This window comes from Notamacropus eugenii, chromosome 4, assembly GCF_028372415.1.
Source record: "Notamacropus eugenii isolate mMacEug1 chromosome 4, mMacEug1.pri_v2, whole genome shotgun sequence".
NCBI lineage: Eukaryota > Metazoa > Chordata > Mammalia > Diprotodontia > Macropodidae > Notamacropus > Notamacropus eugenii.
Window position 1 is genome coordinate 359,486,952 of NC_092875.1, and position 19,435 is coordinate 359,506,386.

General features: G+C 36.1%; 2 protein-coding genes across 4 annotated transcripts in view; one reads left to right on the top strand and one right to left on the bottom strand.

Annotated features, from left to right (window-relative positions):
* Window positions 1–180, bottom strand: part of ATPSCKMT (ATP synthase c subunit lysine N-methyltransferase) — a 36,659-nt gene extending 36,479 nt beyond the window's left edge. The window contains exon 1 of one of the 2 annotated variants that reach the window (XM_072605417.1): window positions 88–180. In XM_072605417.1, the coding sequence (XP_072461518.1) occupies window positions 88–180 (93 nt within the window). The remainder of the gene's footprint in view (window positions 1–87) is intronic. The other variant, XM_072605419.1, reaches the window with a different exon arrangement.
* CCT5 (chaperonin containing TCP1 subunit 5) lies at window positions 46–18,781 on the top strand. 2 transcript variants are annotated; one of them, XM_072605416.1, is made up of 11 exons: window positions 46–164; window positions 5,595–5,655; window positions 5,737–5,901; window positions 7,900–8,098; window positions 9,798–9,990; window positions 10,080–10,229; window positions 10,525–10,644; window positions 12,169–12,354; window positions 14,949–15,086; window positions 16,098–16,278; window positions 18,495–18,781. In XM_072605416.1, exons 2-11 carry the CDS (start codon window positions 5,604–5,606, stop codon window positions 18,620–18,622), a joined length of 1,512 nt encoding a protein of 503 aa, XP_072461517.1. In that variant the 5' UTR covers window positions 46–164; window positions 5,595–5,603; the 3' UTR covers window positions 18,623–18,781. The 2 variants fall into 2 exon arrangements, with proteins under 2 accessions (XP_072461517.1, XP_072461516.1); XM_072605415.1 differs by lacking the exon at window positions 46–164 and adding an exon at window positions 451–669.
* The last annotated feature ends 654 nt before the right edge of the window (window positions 18,782–19,435 follow it).

The following is a 19,435-nucleotide window of genomic DNA, read 5'->3' on the forward strand; positions in this document are numbered from 1 at the left end:
GCGAGCACCCCGCCCTCCTAAACTGCCTCCCGCCGGCGGTGGAGCCTGAACACGCCGGGATACCCGCCGTCTCGCTACTGGCCTCACCTCCTCCTCCTCCTCCTTTCCCCATCGCGAGAACTCCGGCAGCCGCTGGAAGAGGCACGACCATCTCCACGGGATAGGTAGGGGAGTCGGCATAGGAAAAAGACTTTAGAAGAGACAACCTATTTATTCTGCCTCAGTATCCAGATATTTCGGGACGCTTTCAGGTTTAGGGTGAAATAAAACACTTTGTCTCTTGGGAAAATCTGTGTTCAGGGGAAGAGATTTCAATCAGTCTTTGGCAGCGTCTTCAAACCTCCCCCCCGCCATTTTCTACATAATGGTTGTCTCCAAGGGTTGCTGATTCCAGAAAGTGCTACCTGGCGTGAAATTAGTCTCGATCGAAAAATAAATCACAAAGCGTCAACTGCGCCTGCGCAAAGCGCCGAAACACCGTCAGTCGCGAGAGCGAGCAGTGGTTTCCCTCCTACTTAGTTCGTCTCTGCCGGTTGCTGGGAGGGATTCCTTTCTAGCTGGACCATGTCTTCCATGGGTACTCTGGCATTCGACGAATATGGCCGTCCTTTCCTCATCATCAAGGACCAAGAGCGCAAGTCCCGCCTTATGGGACTTGAGGCCCTCAAGGTAACGGGTCCCGGAATCGTTGGCACCCGAAAAACGGGAGGCCCCGGGAACCGGTGTCTTCTGCGCGTGCGCAAGGGTTGGGGAAGGGTTCCGCCATGTGCTCTGGGGAAAGACCGAGAAGTTCTCCTTATTCCTTATTCTCAGTGAGCTCCCTACCCCGCTCCAGACTCACGCGTGACCCTTCCCCACCCCCCGCCCCGATCTCCAGAAAGAGGAGCTTCCTAGGCCCTTCCCAACAGCGAGACCACAGTGGTTACTGGGTTTACTGAGGGTGGGACAGTTTAGAAGCTGATATTTTATTAGATTTTATCTAAAAGAGAATAGCATTACGTTTTGGGAACTTAGACCTTCCACTGATCCAGTTTTTGTGTTTTTATGTCCTCTGCAGGGTGTATCTAACAGCTTAAAACTGTAGTAAGACTGTAGGGACACCTTATGAATAAAGATTTATTGTAGACTTGAGCCGTATTCCACAGGTAACTATAGTCATTTAACCGAAACGGTACCTTCTGGGTACCCTCCCCTGGATCCCACCAGTGTACTACTGTCGGTAATCCTTACATATTTAGTACTTTAAAGGTGTGGTAAATAAAACAAGCTCCTTGGCCTTAGTGGATTGAGCTCGTGATGGAGTGGGGAAAACGTGTGTGTGTGTGTAAGATTTCAGCAAGGTGTAGGAAGAGAATAAAACAAGTCAGGGAGGCAACAGAGCATCTAAAAGAAACAAGGAGTAGATTAGTTTGAAGGGATGGGCTATAAGGGAAGTGGGAGGATTTAATTCTGGAAAGGTAAGGAATCAGTACTTAACTTTGCTAGGTTTTCAGGAAGTGTATTTGTGGATTATTTTAGCATAGTACGCTGGAGGCAGGAAAAACCTCTCAGGAAGCCAATTTATTTGTATCCCTGTGAGAAAGAATAAGGATCTGGATTAAAGTATTGGGAGTAGGAATAGAAAAGGAGGTGATTCCAGACAAACTGTAGGCTTTTTATTAGCCGTGATTACAGCTTTAAAAGCTTAAAAAGATAGGGGCTATGCTGTCTTATCTACAAAGTAAGTGCACTTAGATGAAAAATTGAATTTACTTTGTATAATGTTGCTTACCTAATGCCATCATAGATGCTGGATAATTGTTAGGTTTTGCAGGAGCTTTTCAAAAGTTGAACCTTAACTTGAGAGGAATAGATCTTATATTCAGGATGGACTGAGTTCAGGTTTTACCTGTGGCATAGTGTAGCCTACTTTAAAATACCCCTGTTGCATAATTATGGACTTATGAGTATTCTTGTTTTGTTATAATTTGCCTTTGGAGATAGGTTTTGATAAAAAGAAATAGTGAAATTCTTTTGAGTGAAAGAAGTTAACTTAGGCAAATTCCGTTATGGAATAGGAACTTGAGAAAATGTTCATGTTAAAAAAACAAATAGTTCCTTGTATCTTTAGTATTAAGCATAGTATTAAGGTATATTGTAAGAATTGTATGTATATTTTCATAGCTCTTATTGTCCTTCAACCTGTATCCCACTAACTACCTTCAGTTGTAACAATGCTTTTGGGTCTGTTGACCTTTAATTAAGCTTGATACAGTCTAGGCATCTAACTGTTTTCAGCCAATTTTCAGGCTATTAAATAAAGTAGGCTGAGTCCCAAGCAGTTAAGTAATGTAGGCTAGGTGGCCAAGTAGGTAAGCATGCCTAGGCCTAGAGTCAGGAGGACTCCTTCTAAGTTCAAAACCAGGCAGGGAAGCAGATGCAAAGTGGTAAAATAGGTACATAAAATGGTGACAAGTAAGGTAAACTTTAGGGTATTGACTTCATGTTATTTTGATATTGAAATAAGCCATTGATTAAATGAACAAATACTGAAACATTATTCTAGCATAAATTTCTTTTCATCTTGCATCCATTAATAGGGCAGCTAGACTAGGCCGCGTAGTAGATAGACTGCCAGACTTGGAGTCAGGAATACCACAGTTCAAATCTAGCCTCAGATACTTACTAGCTTTATAACCCTGGGCACATTATTTAACTCTGCCTCAGTTTCTCATCTGTAAAACAAGCCGGAGAAGGAAATGGCTGACCACTCCAGTATCTTGACCAAGAAAACCCCAAGTTGAGTTACTAAAGAATTGGAAATAACTGAATAACAAGATATAGACAAACCTTTTCAGACTTATTCTCGATTCTAGCTAGATATTAATTCCAGGGAAACAATAGTGAATGAGCAAAGAGGGATAATATTATGCAAGTCCTTATAACATCACCCAGATTAGGCTACTTCAAGAAAAATTAATTCAGTGATGTGAAAGTAATGACCTTTATTTAATCCCTCTCTGCTCCTCATTAAAACATCAGTCCCTAGGTAAAAGTTAAGGAATTTACCTTTTTCTCCAAAAAGACTGAAATAAGAAACAAGTAAAAATATCAACTTATCACTGGCTTCTTTTTTGAGTTAGATTCTTGGATATTTAATGGCCACTGCCTCAAATATTTTTACAAAGGGTAAAGATGGATCAGAGATCTCGGTGTGGGTATGTTCTCAAAGTGTGGTCAGGGTCCCCTAAACATCCACATAGTCAAAACTTTTCATCATAATACTAATATGTTAATTTCTAATGAGTAAATATGGCTAGACTGTAACTCATAGAAGCTGGGGGAGAAGGGAGGATGAGAGCGCTTTGATTTTAAGAATGAGGGGCTCCTGAAATCAAACGAAAACCACTGATCTAGAGTAAGTTCTTAACTAGAGGTCCATAGATCTTTCTTTGGGTTCAGGAACTTGGATAGGGGAATAATTTTATCTTCAATACAGTGAAACTGGCCTCCTTGCTCAGATAAGGCAGTCCATCTCCCAAATCCTGGCTTTTTCACTGGTAGTTCCCTATTCCTGGAACTCTTCTTTGCCTCTTCAGCTCTGTCCTTTGTCTTCACTGGCTCCTTTCAAGTTTCATTTAAAGCCCCACCTTCCACAAAAAGACTTTCTCAGTCCTCCTTAGTCTTAGGAACTGCCCTCTGAGATGATCTTCACTTTTTCATGTCTGTGTCTTGTTTGTACATACTTGTTTGTATGTTGTCTTCTGCATTTGACTGCAAGTTCCCTTGAGATCAGGGATGATAACTGGTTTTATTTTCTGAGGGTTTTTTTTGGTTTGTTTTTTTTTTTTTTTTGCTCCTTTGTATTCCCCCCTGCTTTTTGGAAAAAAAAAATTTCCATCCTTTTTTGAGGGGGGGGCAGCACTTAGGTGGTTAATAAGTTGTTGTTGACTTGGAGTGGGGGCTGTTTTTTAACCTGTAACTGAGATACATTGTTTTCTTCACTTCTGAGAAAGGATTCATAACATGGAGCCAACAACCAGAGGAGTCCATGGGCTCCACAAAAAAGACTAAGAACCTGTGATCTAGAGGAATGATTGAAGTCTCACCTGTGTGTTTGTCTAATGTATTTGCCTTCCAAAGACCCTTATTGTTGTTGGATAAAAATGAAAACCAAGAGTGTGGCCCATAAAAGGATTATAAAATGGTTTGAAATAGGGAGACATGGAAGATGACTATTGTGTTGGAGTATCAAGTTGTCAGGATGAAAAGAAAAGCACTTGTATTTGAACGCTCACAAAGGTTGTAGTGAAAAATAAAATTGTGTATATCTTTGGTGCAGAATTAGTTGATTTTGCTATTGGGGCAATGGTTATACTGGTTTGATTTCATTCTCTTAAATATTTAGTGATTGTTTTCTACACTTGATATAAAGGAAATATACGCATAGTCCTTGTCCTCCATGATCTTAAAATCTAATGGAGATGAAATATTTGCAAAAAAAAAAAAGTATATCGTAAGGCAGCAGTGCCATGAGTTAACAGTCTAGGTGAAGAAATAGTTCTGATTATTTCTGACCTGGAATCCAAAAATTCTGCCTAGAGGTGCTTATTTATTTAACTTGACGTTGAAAAATGGTCATAGAGTTTCCATTAAGAGATAGGATAGTGCAGTTTTTCTAGATAGAATGTGTATCACTAACAAAGACAGGAAAGAATAGTGGAAGGGATGTCTTAAAACAACAGGTAGGCTATAGTAGGGGAGAGAATATAGGGAAGAAAGATAGGAACCACATAGTGAAGAAGGCAAGGTTAAGGAGTTTGAATTTTATCCTGGGAAATTGTGTTATTTTTCAGGTCAAAGATCTTAAAGATCAAAACTTAATTTCAGGAAGATAACCTTATTTTAGGGAAATTTGAAGGCAGAAGCAAGGAAATTATTTGCAGTAATACAGTGTTACATAATAAGCTTGAACAAAGTTCTTAAACAGAGATGGAAAAGAAGAAACAAAATAACCATGAAAGAGTGGCACTCGGAATTTAGTCAGTGGGAGTCAGAGTTTGCTTGGAATGTTTCAGACTTAAGCGGTTGGTGATTGTGGTGCTTATGAATTTTTTTTTAAAAGCTAGTAGGATTTGAAGAGCTCCTACTCTTCAAACTGATAAAATAACAAGACATTAAACCGCTAGTTAACATCAATATAGATTATAAGGTTTCTCTTAGGACTTTTAGGGCCTATTTGATGGCACAGTGGTTATGTGGGTGTTTAATTCTGTAAATAGTGCAACTCAAGTATAAACTATCTACAGTTAAAATGGACATGATTGTGATAAGTATGAAATAATATATTGTGAGTGGGGTATTTTTTGGTATTGTTTGGGTGCTGTTAGAGATAGGAGGCATAGAATTGGAAATTTGTTAAAATAGAAGAAGCAAAATAAACGTTAAATAACAGTTCATGATAGAACTCTCTTACAAGCCTAGTGAATATCGTTGTTAAATTACACAGCAAATAGCTGTGAATGAATTCTCTCCTTTTGTTATGTTGAGAGTCTTTCCCTTGCCATCTATACTGGCCAGTTTCATTCTCACTTGTTTTGTTTTTTTTCTTTTAGTCTCACATAATGGCAGCAAAGGCTGTATCAAATACAATGAGAACATCACTTGGACCTAATGGTAAGATTCCAGTTCTATTTTTGATCATTTTTATTTGCTCATTTTCAAATCTCTAAATTATTTTTAATGTCTTTTCTTTAGGACTTGATAAAATGATGGTAGATAAGGATGGTGATGTGACTGTAACTAATGATGGTGCCACCATTTTAAGCATGATGGATGTAGATCATCAGATTGCTAAATTGATGGTTGAACTTTCCAAATCACAGGATGATGAGATTGGAGATGGGACTACAGGAGTGGTTGGTAAGAAAAATCAGAAAATAAGCAGAAAAGGAAATCGGAGTGGTTGTTTTTATTGTTGACCACAATGAGTAAGTTTCCAATCAAAGGAGTACCATATTCACCGAGAGTCAATTTGAAATCACTCATCAAGTAGGCTGACTTTTTTTCCTAACAAAATGTATAGTCTTTGCTGGCTTTTTTTTTTTTTTTTTAGAACTTTAAAGTTTGCTTTATCTAAGTTTTTAATTGAACCTCACAAACATCTCCTTGATGTAGACTACAGAATAATATTATCCCCAATAATTTATCTGATCCATTTTCAGAGAAAGAAACCTAAACATTAAGTGACTTAACATGTGGCCACACAACTAGTAAGTCTTCTTGATGTCAAGTCCAATGCACCATGATGCCTTTATATATTATGTATAATGTACATGCTCAAAGGCATATATATAATTACATCACACAGATAATAAATAACAGAGCCAGACTTTTAGTTCAGTTCCTCTGATAAAAGGTCCAACACTTTTTTCACTTCATCAGTTGATTAATGACTTCGTGTGGCCAGTACTGATGTATGAAGTAACATCTTTTGCTTTATTTTTTCAGTCACTTGGATAAAAAATATTCCATATCTGTTAAATTTTAAGTCTTATAGATTGAGCCTCAGAAATTAGTTACAGAATAAGGAAAATCTGGTTTATGTAAGGACATGATTAAGCTCGAGTCAATGTTGTTGCTGGGTTGTTTTAAAAATTAGTACTATTGGGCAGAATTAATTGACGTGCAGTTATTAAGTTGTAGGAAGTAATATATCTGGACTATTCTGTTCATTTCTCAGACAAAGTAGGTAAATTCGAAAGAAAGTGTCCAGAATGGTGATAGTCTGGAAATTGTATTATGCAGAAGGTTGAAAAAACTTTGGATATATAATTGGAAGAGAAGATTAAAAGAAAACAAAATAGCTGTCTCAAAATACTTGAAGGACTATCATATGCAAGAGATAATAAAAATAAACTTTATTTCTCAAGAGCAGGGATTCTTAACCTATTCTTAACCAATTCTTAAATTGTTTTTTTGTTTATTGTTTTGATGATTATATTTTTTTAAAAAAAAATTAAATTCATTTGTAACCTTAGGGAATTTATTTTTGGCATTCAGAAACATTCTGAGAAGGGGTCCAGAGTATTTACCAGATTAGCAGAGGAGTACATAAAACAGAAAAATATAAGACCCCTATTCTAAGGGGTGGAGGCAGGACCAGTGGAACAGGGAGGCAGATTTCAGTTTAATAAAAGGACATTTTTTTCTAACCATTAAAGCTATACAACAGTGGATCAATGAAATTGTTAAAAAAATATTGCTTTCAACTTGTGACTTTTGTTAAGTCAGTAGGCATTTATTAAGCATTTAACCAGGTAGTAGGCACTGTACTGAATGTTGACAATACAAATAAAGTCCTCAAGAAGCTTTCATTTTAATGAGAGAAGCAAACCCTAAAGAAAAGGGACCCATGCCATGGCCATATTAGCAAAGTTCAGAGAATAAAACTAGAGTGGGGAGTGGAATGAATGGTGGCTAGTCTAGGGCTTCACTAAATTGTAAGCTCCATGAGGTTTGGGGCCATATGTAATTATCCAAGTGTGGATATCTTCCAGTGCATTTGCTTTCTGTTTTCAGCTTTGGTAATTTTATGTACTCTCTTGAGTTCATGTAGATGCATATTACACCCACATCTATACATTTAGTCAAATGCCTCTCTTGAATTCTGATCTCACATTACCAACCATTAGAGAAATATATCTATAGTTGGATAACTGAGATTTACAGAAACTTGAATGAGTTGTCAAAAGTCCCAAAGTAAATGGCAGAATATTTTAAGGTACAAATTCTTGGACACTTGCCATTATACCAAATTGCCTTCCTACAAAAGTTACATTCAGGAACAAAATGCTCATAAGATTTACCTAAAAAACTTTCTGCTGAGTTTTTCTGTATTGTTTTTTTCCCATTTCACAGTTCTGGCTGGTGCTTTGTTAGAAGAAGCTGAACAACTGCTGGATCGTGGTATTCATCCAATCCGAATAGCAGATGGTTATGAGCAAGCTGCTCGAATTGCCATTGAACATTTGGACAAAATCAGTGATAGTTTTCCAGTTGATATTCACAACACTGAACCTCTCATCCAGACTGCAAAAACAACTCTTGGTTCCAAAGTGTAAGTTAATATCACCAGTATTTGTTTTTGTTGTGTGCCACTTTTAAAACAAGCATTTTGGTTGGAAAGACTAGACAAACAATTTAGAAATATACCTAATAAAACAAGTCTTTTGGGGGACATAAGTAGATTTTCATGACTAACAATTTCCCATTTCTTTGTATAGAAGCTTTTTGTCCTAAAGCTTTGCCACCATATTTGTGTTTCATTCTTAGCCCATACATTATAAATAAAATGAAGCTCAATATAGTAAAATTTTGAATCACTTCTCATAGGTTATTCATGTAATAAAAATTCCATTTTGCATAACTTAAATTTATTAACCACCATAGCTTCTGTTCTTTCCATATAAGCCCCAGAAGTATCCTGACCAGACAAAGTCTGAGAGGTGACAGTGAATGCTGATCCTTTCTATAAAGCTTAAGTAACTGTTCTTTGGGTTTACAAGCAGTCTACAAGGTTCTAAAATAGGTAGCAACAAAATGATAATGGCCTTGCTGTCACAAAGTCTGTAGGTTGGCAGAGGGTTGAAACGCCTTCCTTTTCACTCTTATTCATTAAACTCCAGTTTATTGAAACTTTCTTTTCTGTAGAATCAAATCTATGAACTTCTCCATTTAGATTTTTAAACTCTTGTTAATCTAACACCAGGGCAGCTAAGTGTCGCAGTGGGTTGAGTGTCAGCCCCAGGGTCAAGAAGAACTAAGTTCAAATCTAGCTCCAGACACTTACTAGCTGTGTGACCTGCTTGCCTCAGTTCCTCATCTGTAAAATGAACTGGAGAAGGGATTGGCAAGCCACTCCAGTATCTTTGTCAAGGAAAACCCAAATGGGGTCACAAAGAGTCTAACACAACAGAAAAATGACTAAACAAATCATCAACCCCTTTTCATCTTTAGTATACCTTCCTTCCTTTGCCAAACTCTGTAGTGTGTTTAGGGATCTCTGGGCAAGTATTCCTTAAGTTCTTCCCAGTAACATTTCTTGGTATTCTTACTGACTTATTTTTTTCGTATGAAATGTGTTAGTTTTCTCCAATTCTATAAAGCAGCCCATTGGAATGTAATTTTTTTGGATCAGTATTATATTAAACTTAAAAATTAATTTAGGGGAAATAATTGACATTTTTACTCTCTTTAAAATAACCATGAACAAGTGATATCTATCTAATTAGGATTTCCACCAAAAATCTTTGAAGTTCTCTTGTGAGCCTTAGCAAGTTAATACACAGACATTTGTTACATTTGGCATTCACAAAAGGTATTTATCTTTCCATTTACTCTGTTTTGTTGGCAATGTAGCGTAGAAATACAAATGATAATATAACAGATTTTATAATTAAAATATTAATATAATAATACATTGTACATAATTTTTATAAATATATTATTTTAATAAGTTAATATAAAATGGCAGGTTTTATAATCCTTTGTCAGTGTTTATTCCTTTAAATACTTTTTCTTGTCTTACTATAATTATTATTTCCAACACTGTGACAAATAAAAGTGTGATTTCATTGATATAGAAAACTCTCAGATGAGGAAATTACCTCTGCTTTCTATAGTTTTACTATAATGTGCTTTATAAATGTATTTTATAAGACTTTTTCTGCATCTGTTGATAATTTAGTAATTAGTATTTAGTAACGAAATACATTTCAAAGATATTCCTAAAGTATGTTCTTTTTTTTTTCCATCAGAGTTAACAGCTGCCACCAGCAAATGGCTGAAATTGCTGTAAATGCAGTCCTGACAGTAGCTGATTTAGAACGGAGAGATGTTGACTTTGAGCTAATCAAAGTAGAAGGCAAAGTAGGAGGAAGACTTGAAGACACTCAGCTTATTAAGGGAGTAATTGTGGATAAGGATTTTAGTCATCCACAAATGCCTAAAGTAAGTCATTTCCACTTTTTCCTGTGATAGCTTGATACTTTTTAACTCTTCAAATCATCTAAACGAAATGTTTTTACTTTTTTCTATAGGAAGTGAAAAATGCTAAGATTGCAATTCTTACGTGTCCATTTGAGCCACCCAAGCCAAAAACTAAACATAAGCTTGATGTGACATCTGTAGAAGATTACAAAGCCCTACAGAAGTATGAGAAGGAGAAGTTTGAAGAGATGATTGAACAAGTGAGTCTTACCATGGTTCTGAGGATGTAGAAATAGTGAAAGAATATATATAGTAATAAGTATTGTGATAATTTAAGGTTTCTAGGTACACCGTGTTGATAAAAGAAGGTTGATAAGCACTTGTATTGAAAAGCAAACAAGCTATCCAAGGAAATCATTGAGTTGTCTTTACCCTTTGAAGAATAATTTTAGTTAGGTATCACAGCAGTACTTAACCTTGAAGTACATGAAATTAAAAGTTGTATATTTGTGGGTTTTTGTTTGTTTTACATTAGATCTTGTTTTTCTTTTTCAGATTAAACTCACTGGTGCGAACCTAGCTATTTGCCAGTGGGGTTTTGATGATGAAGCAAATCATTTACTCCTTCAGAATAAGTTGCCTGCTGTTCGTTGGGTGGGGGGACCTGAAATTGAAGTAAGAAATTCTATCTTTTTATATAATTTCTTATTCTAGAGACTTTCTAGACATAACTGTTTTACTTGATTTTTTCTTCCTTGTCAGTTGTTTAATTTATATGGTTAGCATTCTGTATCTGTGATAAAATACAGTGAAGAATATCTGTCATTCTAGAATTTTTTTTTAAGAAGCTCTACATTTTCTTGGACCTTTCTTCATAGTTTAAAGGGACAAGTCACAAAATATTATTTCCTTTAGATTCAGATCTTAAAGATGATACTTCAGATCCATGATTTCATGGGTATGGGTATTCCCTCCACCAAGGTAGATATAAATGCTTTTCTCTTTTCCTGTGCGGTTCTTCCTGTTTCTCAGAAATATACATAGCCACAGACAAGATTTCTAGCATGTTAAACTTCCTCCTATTCTCATAGTTTTTCAAGGTGTCAAACTGTCCATCTCTTTAATGTTTGTCATATATGTTATTGCTCCACTTCTTTTCTAGTTATGTGTATCTTTTGCTAATGTGACAGTATCCATGCTGGTAGTGTCAAAGGTAGACATGGTAACCTATATATTTTCCATGTTTTAATTGTGATCTATCTGATCTTTTTTCCATCATTAGTTTGAGGCTTAAATTTATCCAACTTACTAACTATAGCTATAGGGATCATAAGGATGAATACTGATTAAACAGTCTGAGGAGAGGAAAAAGAAGGAGTGAAAAGAAAGAGTTCTCCCAAATCAGCCTTTTATTTTACAGTTATTAAAGGCATGAAAAATTTTTATTAAGTTAACTAGTTGAGAGGTGGAAATTTTCAATTACAATATAAAGGATGCAGTGATGAACTTGGAAGAAATATTAGAATGTTCTCTGAAAAGTTCTTGTGCCTCAACAGTTTTTAGTCATGGTCACAAATCCTTAAAAGACTTCAAGTAAAAATTAGATCCCCATTTGTCAGAAATGTTGTAGTTAGAGTTTCTGGGGAAAAGAAATTGGACTAGTTAGCTCTGAAGTCTTCCAGCTCTGAAATTCTGTGATTCCCATCATTCTTTTTTGCCATATATCATCATTAGTAAAATCTTCAGCCTCTTCATGTCTACTTTGTGTATTTAGCTTTAGCTCTCCTGAGTCCATCACATTCCATGATTCTCTCAAATCATACTCCAGTAATTCATTGTGACATGGAGATGATATTGCATCCTTTAAAGACATGCCAGTGGCATACAAGCACTAACAGGCACTACCAAACTGTGAGGTCCTAAAGTATGAGTCCAGCAACTCACTAGAGTTACTGAAGGAGTGCAAGAAAGGTTCATCAGAAGGCTAACCATCAAGTGATGGCGGGGAGGGAGGGAGGAGAAGGGGTACATATAAGTAGCATTTGCAACACATGAAGCAAAGATTCAGTCCTGTATGACCACCTTCTGAAGTGTCAGTGGTAAAATAGGGAATGGAAGGAGGTCTCAGATGGGTGCTAAGGATCATATTTTGATGGTTGACTTTATAAAATTTTTATTGTCTTTCCCTTTCTGTTTTAGCTTATTGCTATTGCAACAGGAGGGCGCATTGTTCCACGGTTCTCTGAACTCACACCTGAGAAACTTGGCTTTGCTGGTCTGGTGAAAGAGATCTCATTTGGAACAACCAAAGACAAAATGCTTGTTATAGAGAAATGTAAGAACTCCAGGGCTGTGACCATTTTCATTAGAGGAGGAAATAAAATGGTAAGGAGTTGTCAAGTTACATCTGAGTTTGGCATACAGGTCACAAGCTGTCTGCTTGCCAGCATAGATCTCATTCTTCTTTTATTGATAGGTTTCAGTTTTGTATCACCTTTGTTTGCAAATATGTCTCTCTTACCCCCTCCCCAGAGCATCATCTGCGAAACTAAAAAAAATGTATATCAACTCTAACATTGAGTTGTGTTCACACCCATAATTGAAATTTCTGTAGAGAAGGAAAGCATGTGCTCTTTTTTTCTTTCCTTAAAGGTAACTGAGTTTAAGTGACTTGCCCAAGGTCATATAGCTAATAAGTGTCTGAGGTCAGATTTGAACTCTGGTTCTCCTGACTCCCCGGCTGGTGCCCTATACGTTGTTCCACCCAGCTACCCCTAGGGTGTACGTTTTCTTAATGATAGCATTCAGTTTTGTGCTTTTTTTCATTTACCTTATTTTTTTGGTTGTGCTTAGTTCACTTTGCATCAGTTCGTGCAAGTTTTTCCATGCTTCGCAGTATTCATTTCTTACAGAGGAGTAATATTCCATTACATTTCTGTACTACCAATCTACTTAGCCATTCCCTTATCAATCTACTTTATTTCCTATTCTTTGTGCTACTACTAAAAGTGCTTCCATGAATATTTTGTTGTAGTTATAAAACCTTGCTTTCATCTTGACCTTATTGTTATATGGTGGGGCAGCTAGGTGGTTCAGTGGATAGAGCACCAGTGCAGGAGTCAGGAGGACCTGAGTTCAAATCTCACCTCAGATACTTGGTACTCGCTAACTGTGTGACCTTGGGCAAGTCATTTAACCCCAATTGCCTCATCCTGGGTCATCTCCAGTCATCCTGATGAATATCTGGTCACTGGATTCAGATGGCTCTGGAGGAGAAGTGAGGCTGGTGACCTGCACAGCCCTCCCTCACTCAAAAACAAAGTCAAGTGCAAGTCATGTCATCATTTCTCTGATGGCATGGTCTTGTTCGGTGATGAAGGATGAACATACGCATTGTTATATGGTAGGATCTAAGGGACAATGAATAGGGATATCTCAGTCACTACTTTAACATAATTCCATTGCTTTCCATCAGTTTGCCTGTCTTTCCACTCTCCATCTTTATTCATCTTTGCCAGTTTAATAGGTACAGGGTTTAAACTTCGAGGATTGTGAGAATATTGCCTAAGAGACCATGTTACTTTGCTACTGAAATAGACATATCTGCAGATGCCTATTTGTCCTTGATATGGTCCTTTTTCTGTTCTTCTGCTCATTAGTCCCAAATATTGACTTTAAATCTTTATACTTAAGCCATATGGGCAGGAAAGTCAAAGGGAATTCTACATTTTGGCCTCCTTTCTTCCACTTTTTTCCTGTGTATCTGCTTAACTGATATTCAAGGTATATGTGTTTGAGCTGTTAAATAGTTCATGAAATATCTCTTAGTACAGCTCTTTTTTTTTTGTTAACCTGCATTGTTACATAAAAATATATCATCTTGGTATGTCAAATCTAGGGTCGTAAAATTAAGGTTTCTATCACAAGATTTTACAATTTGTCATTTTTTTCTGATTTAAAGTAGGAATTAAGTTAAAACCTAGAACAGAAAGGGATGTGTTCCTATCTGCTGATTTTGAGTTAGTTACTATTGAAGATTTTTATTCAGTAAATTTATTATGGTAACTATTACACCTGTCTAGATTAATTTAGAGCATTAGTCCTTAACCTTTTCTGAGTACTCCAGTTTTTCATTTGTAATATTAAAAAATTATTCAAACCCCCACATGCTACTGTTAATATCTGCTCACTGATAAAACTTGACACTCTTCCAGGGTACTGCAGCCAACCTCTAGGCCTTTATGTTGGCTTTAGAACATGGAAGATGACGGAGCTATGATTTAACTCCTGTGTGGAACAGCCTTGTTCCGTTTAGTGACTGTAGATTTCACCCCCAACATTAGCTTGTTAACTTGAAAATGTAGACATTGAGATCAGAGTAGGCTGAAACTTAGGAGCTACTCCTACTTCTGGGAAAGGAATTTTAAAACATAAATGCGGGGTGTTGATCAAGTTATCTTGATATATGAAGTATACAGTTATCAGTTATGCCTTCTGCATCACAATTTTCCCCATCGTGGGTCAGCATAAGAAATTAAATGGGAATTTTGGGAGAGTTTTGTAAAATCTGCAGGTGAAACAAAAAGTTTAGAAATGCATGAAATATATTTGTAGTATTGTATAATATCAATATATTTTATCTTTTAATACCATAATAATTCACACTTCTACTCTGGTACAAAGAAAAGCCCAAAAAATTTTACATGGATTTTTCAGATCACAGTTGCAAACCCCTAATCTCTACATTATAGAAGGAATAACTATTTACGTGCTTGCGATAGAACTTAATAATTAGTGAATGGAGTATTTGTAAAAAGCCCTGGTAATAAATAAAATTCAGTTTTTTAAGTGAAATGTCTTTTTTTATAATATTTGAAGTGGCTCTGATATTTAGGCAATGACATCTTCATTTTAATCTATTCAATTGTATAGACGTTGATTAAAATTAACTCATACTTAAAATATTATTTTGTTTCTAGATAATTGAAGAAGCAAAACGATCTCTTCATGATGCTCTGTGTGTGATCAGAAACCTAGTCCGTGATAATCGTGTGGTGTACGGAGGTGGTGCAGCTGAAATATCTTGTGCTTTGGCCGTCAGTGAAGAAGCTGATAAGGTAAATGAGAGTATTTGCAATGTTTTATGTCAGACTTTTGTATTTAAAAATTTGATGCTTTTGTAATGCCTTTCATAGCTTGAAGCTGCTATGAAATAGAGCAGGTACCATACTAATTATATAGTAATTTAAGAAACATGCTAAAATTCCATTACTAGTTATTTGGTTAAAGAGAAAATGCCATTAATTTCTTACTCATCCATGATGTGTGAGAACTTTAGTGCAATAGTAGAATTGAGTGAATCCATGTATTTAATAAATACCAATCATTTGTACATTATGCACTTCTCTTCCAATTCAGACTTCTACTGTGGTACAAAGAAAAGGCCAGAAAATTTTACATGGATTTTTCAGATCTCAGTTGCTGTCCCCTAAAATTCTACAGTGTAGAAGAAATAACTATTTACATGCTTATGATGGAACTTATAGTCACATTCTGAGCTAAAGCTTGAGCTCTGATGACTTAATTCCCTGAGGTTCAGCCTGCATTCATTACTATATCATTTATTCTGTTTACATGAACATCATTCTTGTGAAATTAACTGGTTTTGTAACATTGCTTGCCTAAAGTATCTTCACTGAGCTATTTAATATTAAGCAAAGTCAACAAGCATTTGTTAAGCACCTACTAGGCACTGGAGACACGAACATTAAAATGGAACAGTCCCTATTGTCAAGGAGCTTATTTCCTTCAAGATGTAGCATATTATCTCCTTAAGGTGGCGCAATAATTGATTGAAGAAGACCCGAGTCCAAATTCTGTTTGAGACACTTAATAGCTTTGTCACCTCATTTTCCTCAATTATAAAAAAATATATATAAGCACCTACTTCACAGGAATGTTGTGAAGATTGAATGAGTTAACATCTGTAAAGTGCTTATTACAGTGCCTGGCACATGATAGGCTCTTAAATGCTATTTCTCTTCTTCTCAAGTGAATGTTATCTGCTTTATAGTGGGATCTATTTTCCTGCTATCAATTGTAATAAAACCTTTTATGTTAATTTTCAGTGTCCTTCCTTGGAGCAGTATGCTATGAGAGCTTTTGCAGATGCGTTAGAAGTCATTCCCATGGCCCTGTCTGAAAATAGTGGTATGAATCCCATCCAAACTATGACTGATGTGCGAGCCAGACAAGTGAAAGAAATGAATCCTGCCCTTGGTATTGACTGCTTGCATAAGGGTACAAATGGTAAGGGATTTTATGTTTGTAGTATTTTAATTTGGTTTAATTGAATAGAGTTAATATGTATCTTTTAACTTTATTGATCTTTAAATGACTGGATCCACTGATTAAGATTAAATCTGGGATTTTGTAGAGGGACTAATCCACAGTTACTCATCTGAACAACTGGTCTTGTTAGCAGAATAAAAATTTATGCCTGTGGAACTACCAGTAAATTGAAGGTTGAGAGTTACTATATTGCGGCTATATTATGCTATTCATTTTTTATACCTAGTTCTTAGTTGATAATCCCTATGTAGTATTTTGTTGTATTTTTTTCAGAATGAACTGTCCTTGGCAGTTAATTCACATATAAAAGAAACATTTTCATTCATTAACATTTATAAATATAATTCTTTGTTAGGCTGAAGAGGGAGGGTGCACAGTTTAGAATAAAACACAATTCCTGACTTCAGAGAGCTCCTTCTTAGAACCTAGACACTGATAACTAAGGTACGTAGGAGTGTGACATAAGTACCAAAATATGGAAAAGATGTCTTGAATCTGAGGGTAGAGGGGAGTTCGGAGGAGACTGGAGAGCAGTTCGGTTGAGTTGAGCTTTTGAAGGTGAACATAGGAGAGAGTGGATTTTCCAGACATGAGAAATGGCTTGAACCAGAGCCTAGAAGTATGAGAAACTGGTCCAGTATAGCAGGGGTACAGAATATCTGATGGGAGTAATATGCAGTGAGACTGGAAAAGTAGGATGTTGCCAGATTTTAAACAGATCAGGCAAAGGATTTTAGACTTCAGGGTGTAAAAGACAGCCATTGACAGCTGTAAGGAGGACATGGCTGAGCATGTATATGTTGAAGAAATATTGGAATCATAGGATTTAGATCTGGAAAGGACCTTAGAGTTACTGACTTCTCATTTTACAAATGAAGAGCTAAAAGCCCAGTTGGGATTTAAACCCAAGTCCTCAGTGTCTAAATCTAGTGTTCTTTTTCACTATGCCATACCTGCTTGACAGTGATACTCTGGGCCAATTTGGGGCATGTGGGGAGGATGCTGAAGTATATTTTGAAGAAGTAGAAGAGAGGGGAGAGATAGGAAAAAAGCATCAACAGGATTTGGTAACTGGGCGGTAAAGAAGAGTCACAGGTGATACCAGGGTTATTAACACTGGAGATTGGATGGATGGTAGTTCCACTATAATTGTAAATAATGTGATTTTAAAAGTAACAAGTTTAAAGTGAAAGACAAGTTCTGTTTTGGATGTGATTGATGAGTTTAAAATACCATGCCAGTAGAAAGGCCACATAATTACAGACGGAAGACTAGAGCTCAAAAGGGCTGGGTTTATAGATATGACTCAATGACTTAGATGTAATTTGAGTTGTAGGAGTAAATTAAATTGTTAAATAAATTGTGAAGTTAACGTAGGAAGAGAAAAAGTTCAAAGATTCAGGGCAGAACATTAAAGAACACCCACCTTTAAACACCCTGATTAAGGAATTAATGAAGGAGAAATAAGGGAAACTAAGAGTCTCTGTAACCAAGGGTAATTAACAGTAGTAACTGCTACAAAGATGTGGAGGAGAATGAGGTTTAGAAAAAAACAAGCCTTTAGATTTGGCAATTGGCATTTGTGACCTTTCGGGGAACAGTTCAGTAGTTGGTATGGGGAATCGGCAGTTTACAAGATGTCAAGGGTACTTAAAGAATAGGATGGGACATCTGATATAGACAAGTTTTTCAAGAAGTTTGAAAAAGAAAACAGATGAGAGCAAATTTTGATTCCCTTTTAAGAAGAACACACAACTAGTTTAATCTCAAACTATTAGAAATAGTATCCACATCATATAAAATGCTAGTGACATACTACTCTGCTCCTCAGACCACATTTGGATTATTTTGCATTTTGATTATGGCAAAATCTGATTATTAAAATTCTACTAATATGTATAATATACTTAAAAGAATTGACTTGCTAGAAGTGTGAACAAGGGCTAATTATAGATTAGCCCTATTGAAGAAGGCCCCTGAATGTCCTTTTTAGGTGATTGGGCATATTAACTTCATTCTTTTCAGTGTGTCCTCCATTTTTCAGAATTGAGATTTACTATAATGAATAGTTTGACTTAAAAAATAAAAATTTATGTAATATATTTATATTATATAATTAATATTAAACTAGTTGGTTATATTATAACATCCAAATTATTTATATGTTTTCCCAGATATGAGACAACAGCATGTCATAGAAACTTTGATTGGCAAAAAACAACAGATTTCACTTGCAACACAAATGGTCAGGATGATTCTGAAGATTGATGATATCCGCAAACCAGGAGAATCTGAAGAATGAAAATTAAAGTTGGAATAAAACGTAGTAAAGTTACTACTGTGATGAAATAAACAGGAGTCATGTGTCGCAGCCACAGCTATTTATTATTCTTTCCTTTTTTGACACTGTAATTGCTATATATAAAGAAAACAATAATAAATTAGCTGTTCAATAGCCGTAGCTTGTTTCAAAAACTCTTGTTTGTTGAGATTGGCACACAACGTTTTTCTGTTATATTAAAGGGATCTCTAAATTAGACCTTTATCTGTTTCTCATCAAGTTTTAAGAACAATATGATATTTGTAGCAACATTTAAATGAGACTTCATTTGTGAAAGTGAAAAGTGGAAGAAAAATGAGACGTATTTTACTAGTCATTGAATTGTGAAGATACGTTATCCTCAGAGTTCTGGGCTTGGGTTCACTTGTCATTCTCATGGTGTTAGAGAATACTGGACCTAGCATCATGCAGACAAATGACCCTAGAGTGAGGCTACTGTTAATGAGAGTATTAAATAAATGAGCATAGATTATAGATTGTTCTAATTCCACCATACCATTTGGAAAAAATAACAATTTAAAATGATATTCATTACTGCAGTGGTTTTCAAACTTTTTTTGCTTAAAGCACAGTATTTGCTAACAAAAAAACCTAAACAGTCAGGCCTCTCTAGACTCCAGACTTAGGAATCCTCTACCTTTATTTCCCCTCCTCCACTTTTCTGTACTTCTCCAGCACTCACAGTGGAGGAGATAAAAATATGTCTATAGATAAGTGTTGCTGTTAGGACCTTGCAAATACCAAACCATGTGAAGGGCAGACTGCAAAGCAAAG

Coding starts and splice junctions, on each gene's coding strand:
- CCT5 (XM_072605415.1), top strand. CDS start 565: ATGTCTTCCATGGGTACTCTGGCATTCGACGAATATGGCCGTCCTTTC. Junction 9,991..10,079: donor GTCATCCACAAATGCCTAAA/GTAAGTCATTTC, acceptor TTTTTTCTATAG/GAAGTGAAAAATGCTAAGAT. Junction 12,355..14,948: donor TTAGAGGAGGAAATAAAATG/GTAAGGAGTTGT, acceptor TTTTGTTTCTAG/ATAATTGAAGAAGCAAAACG.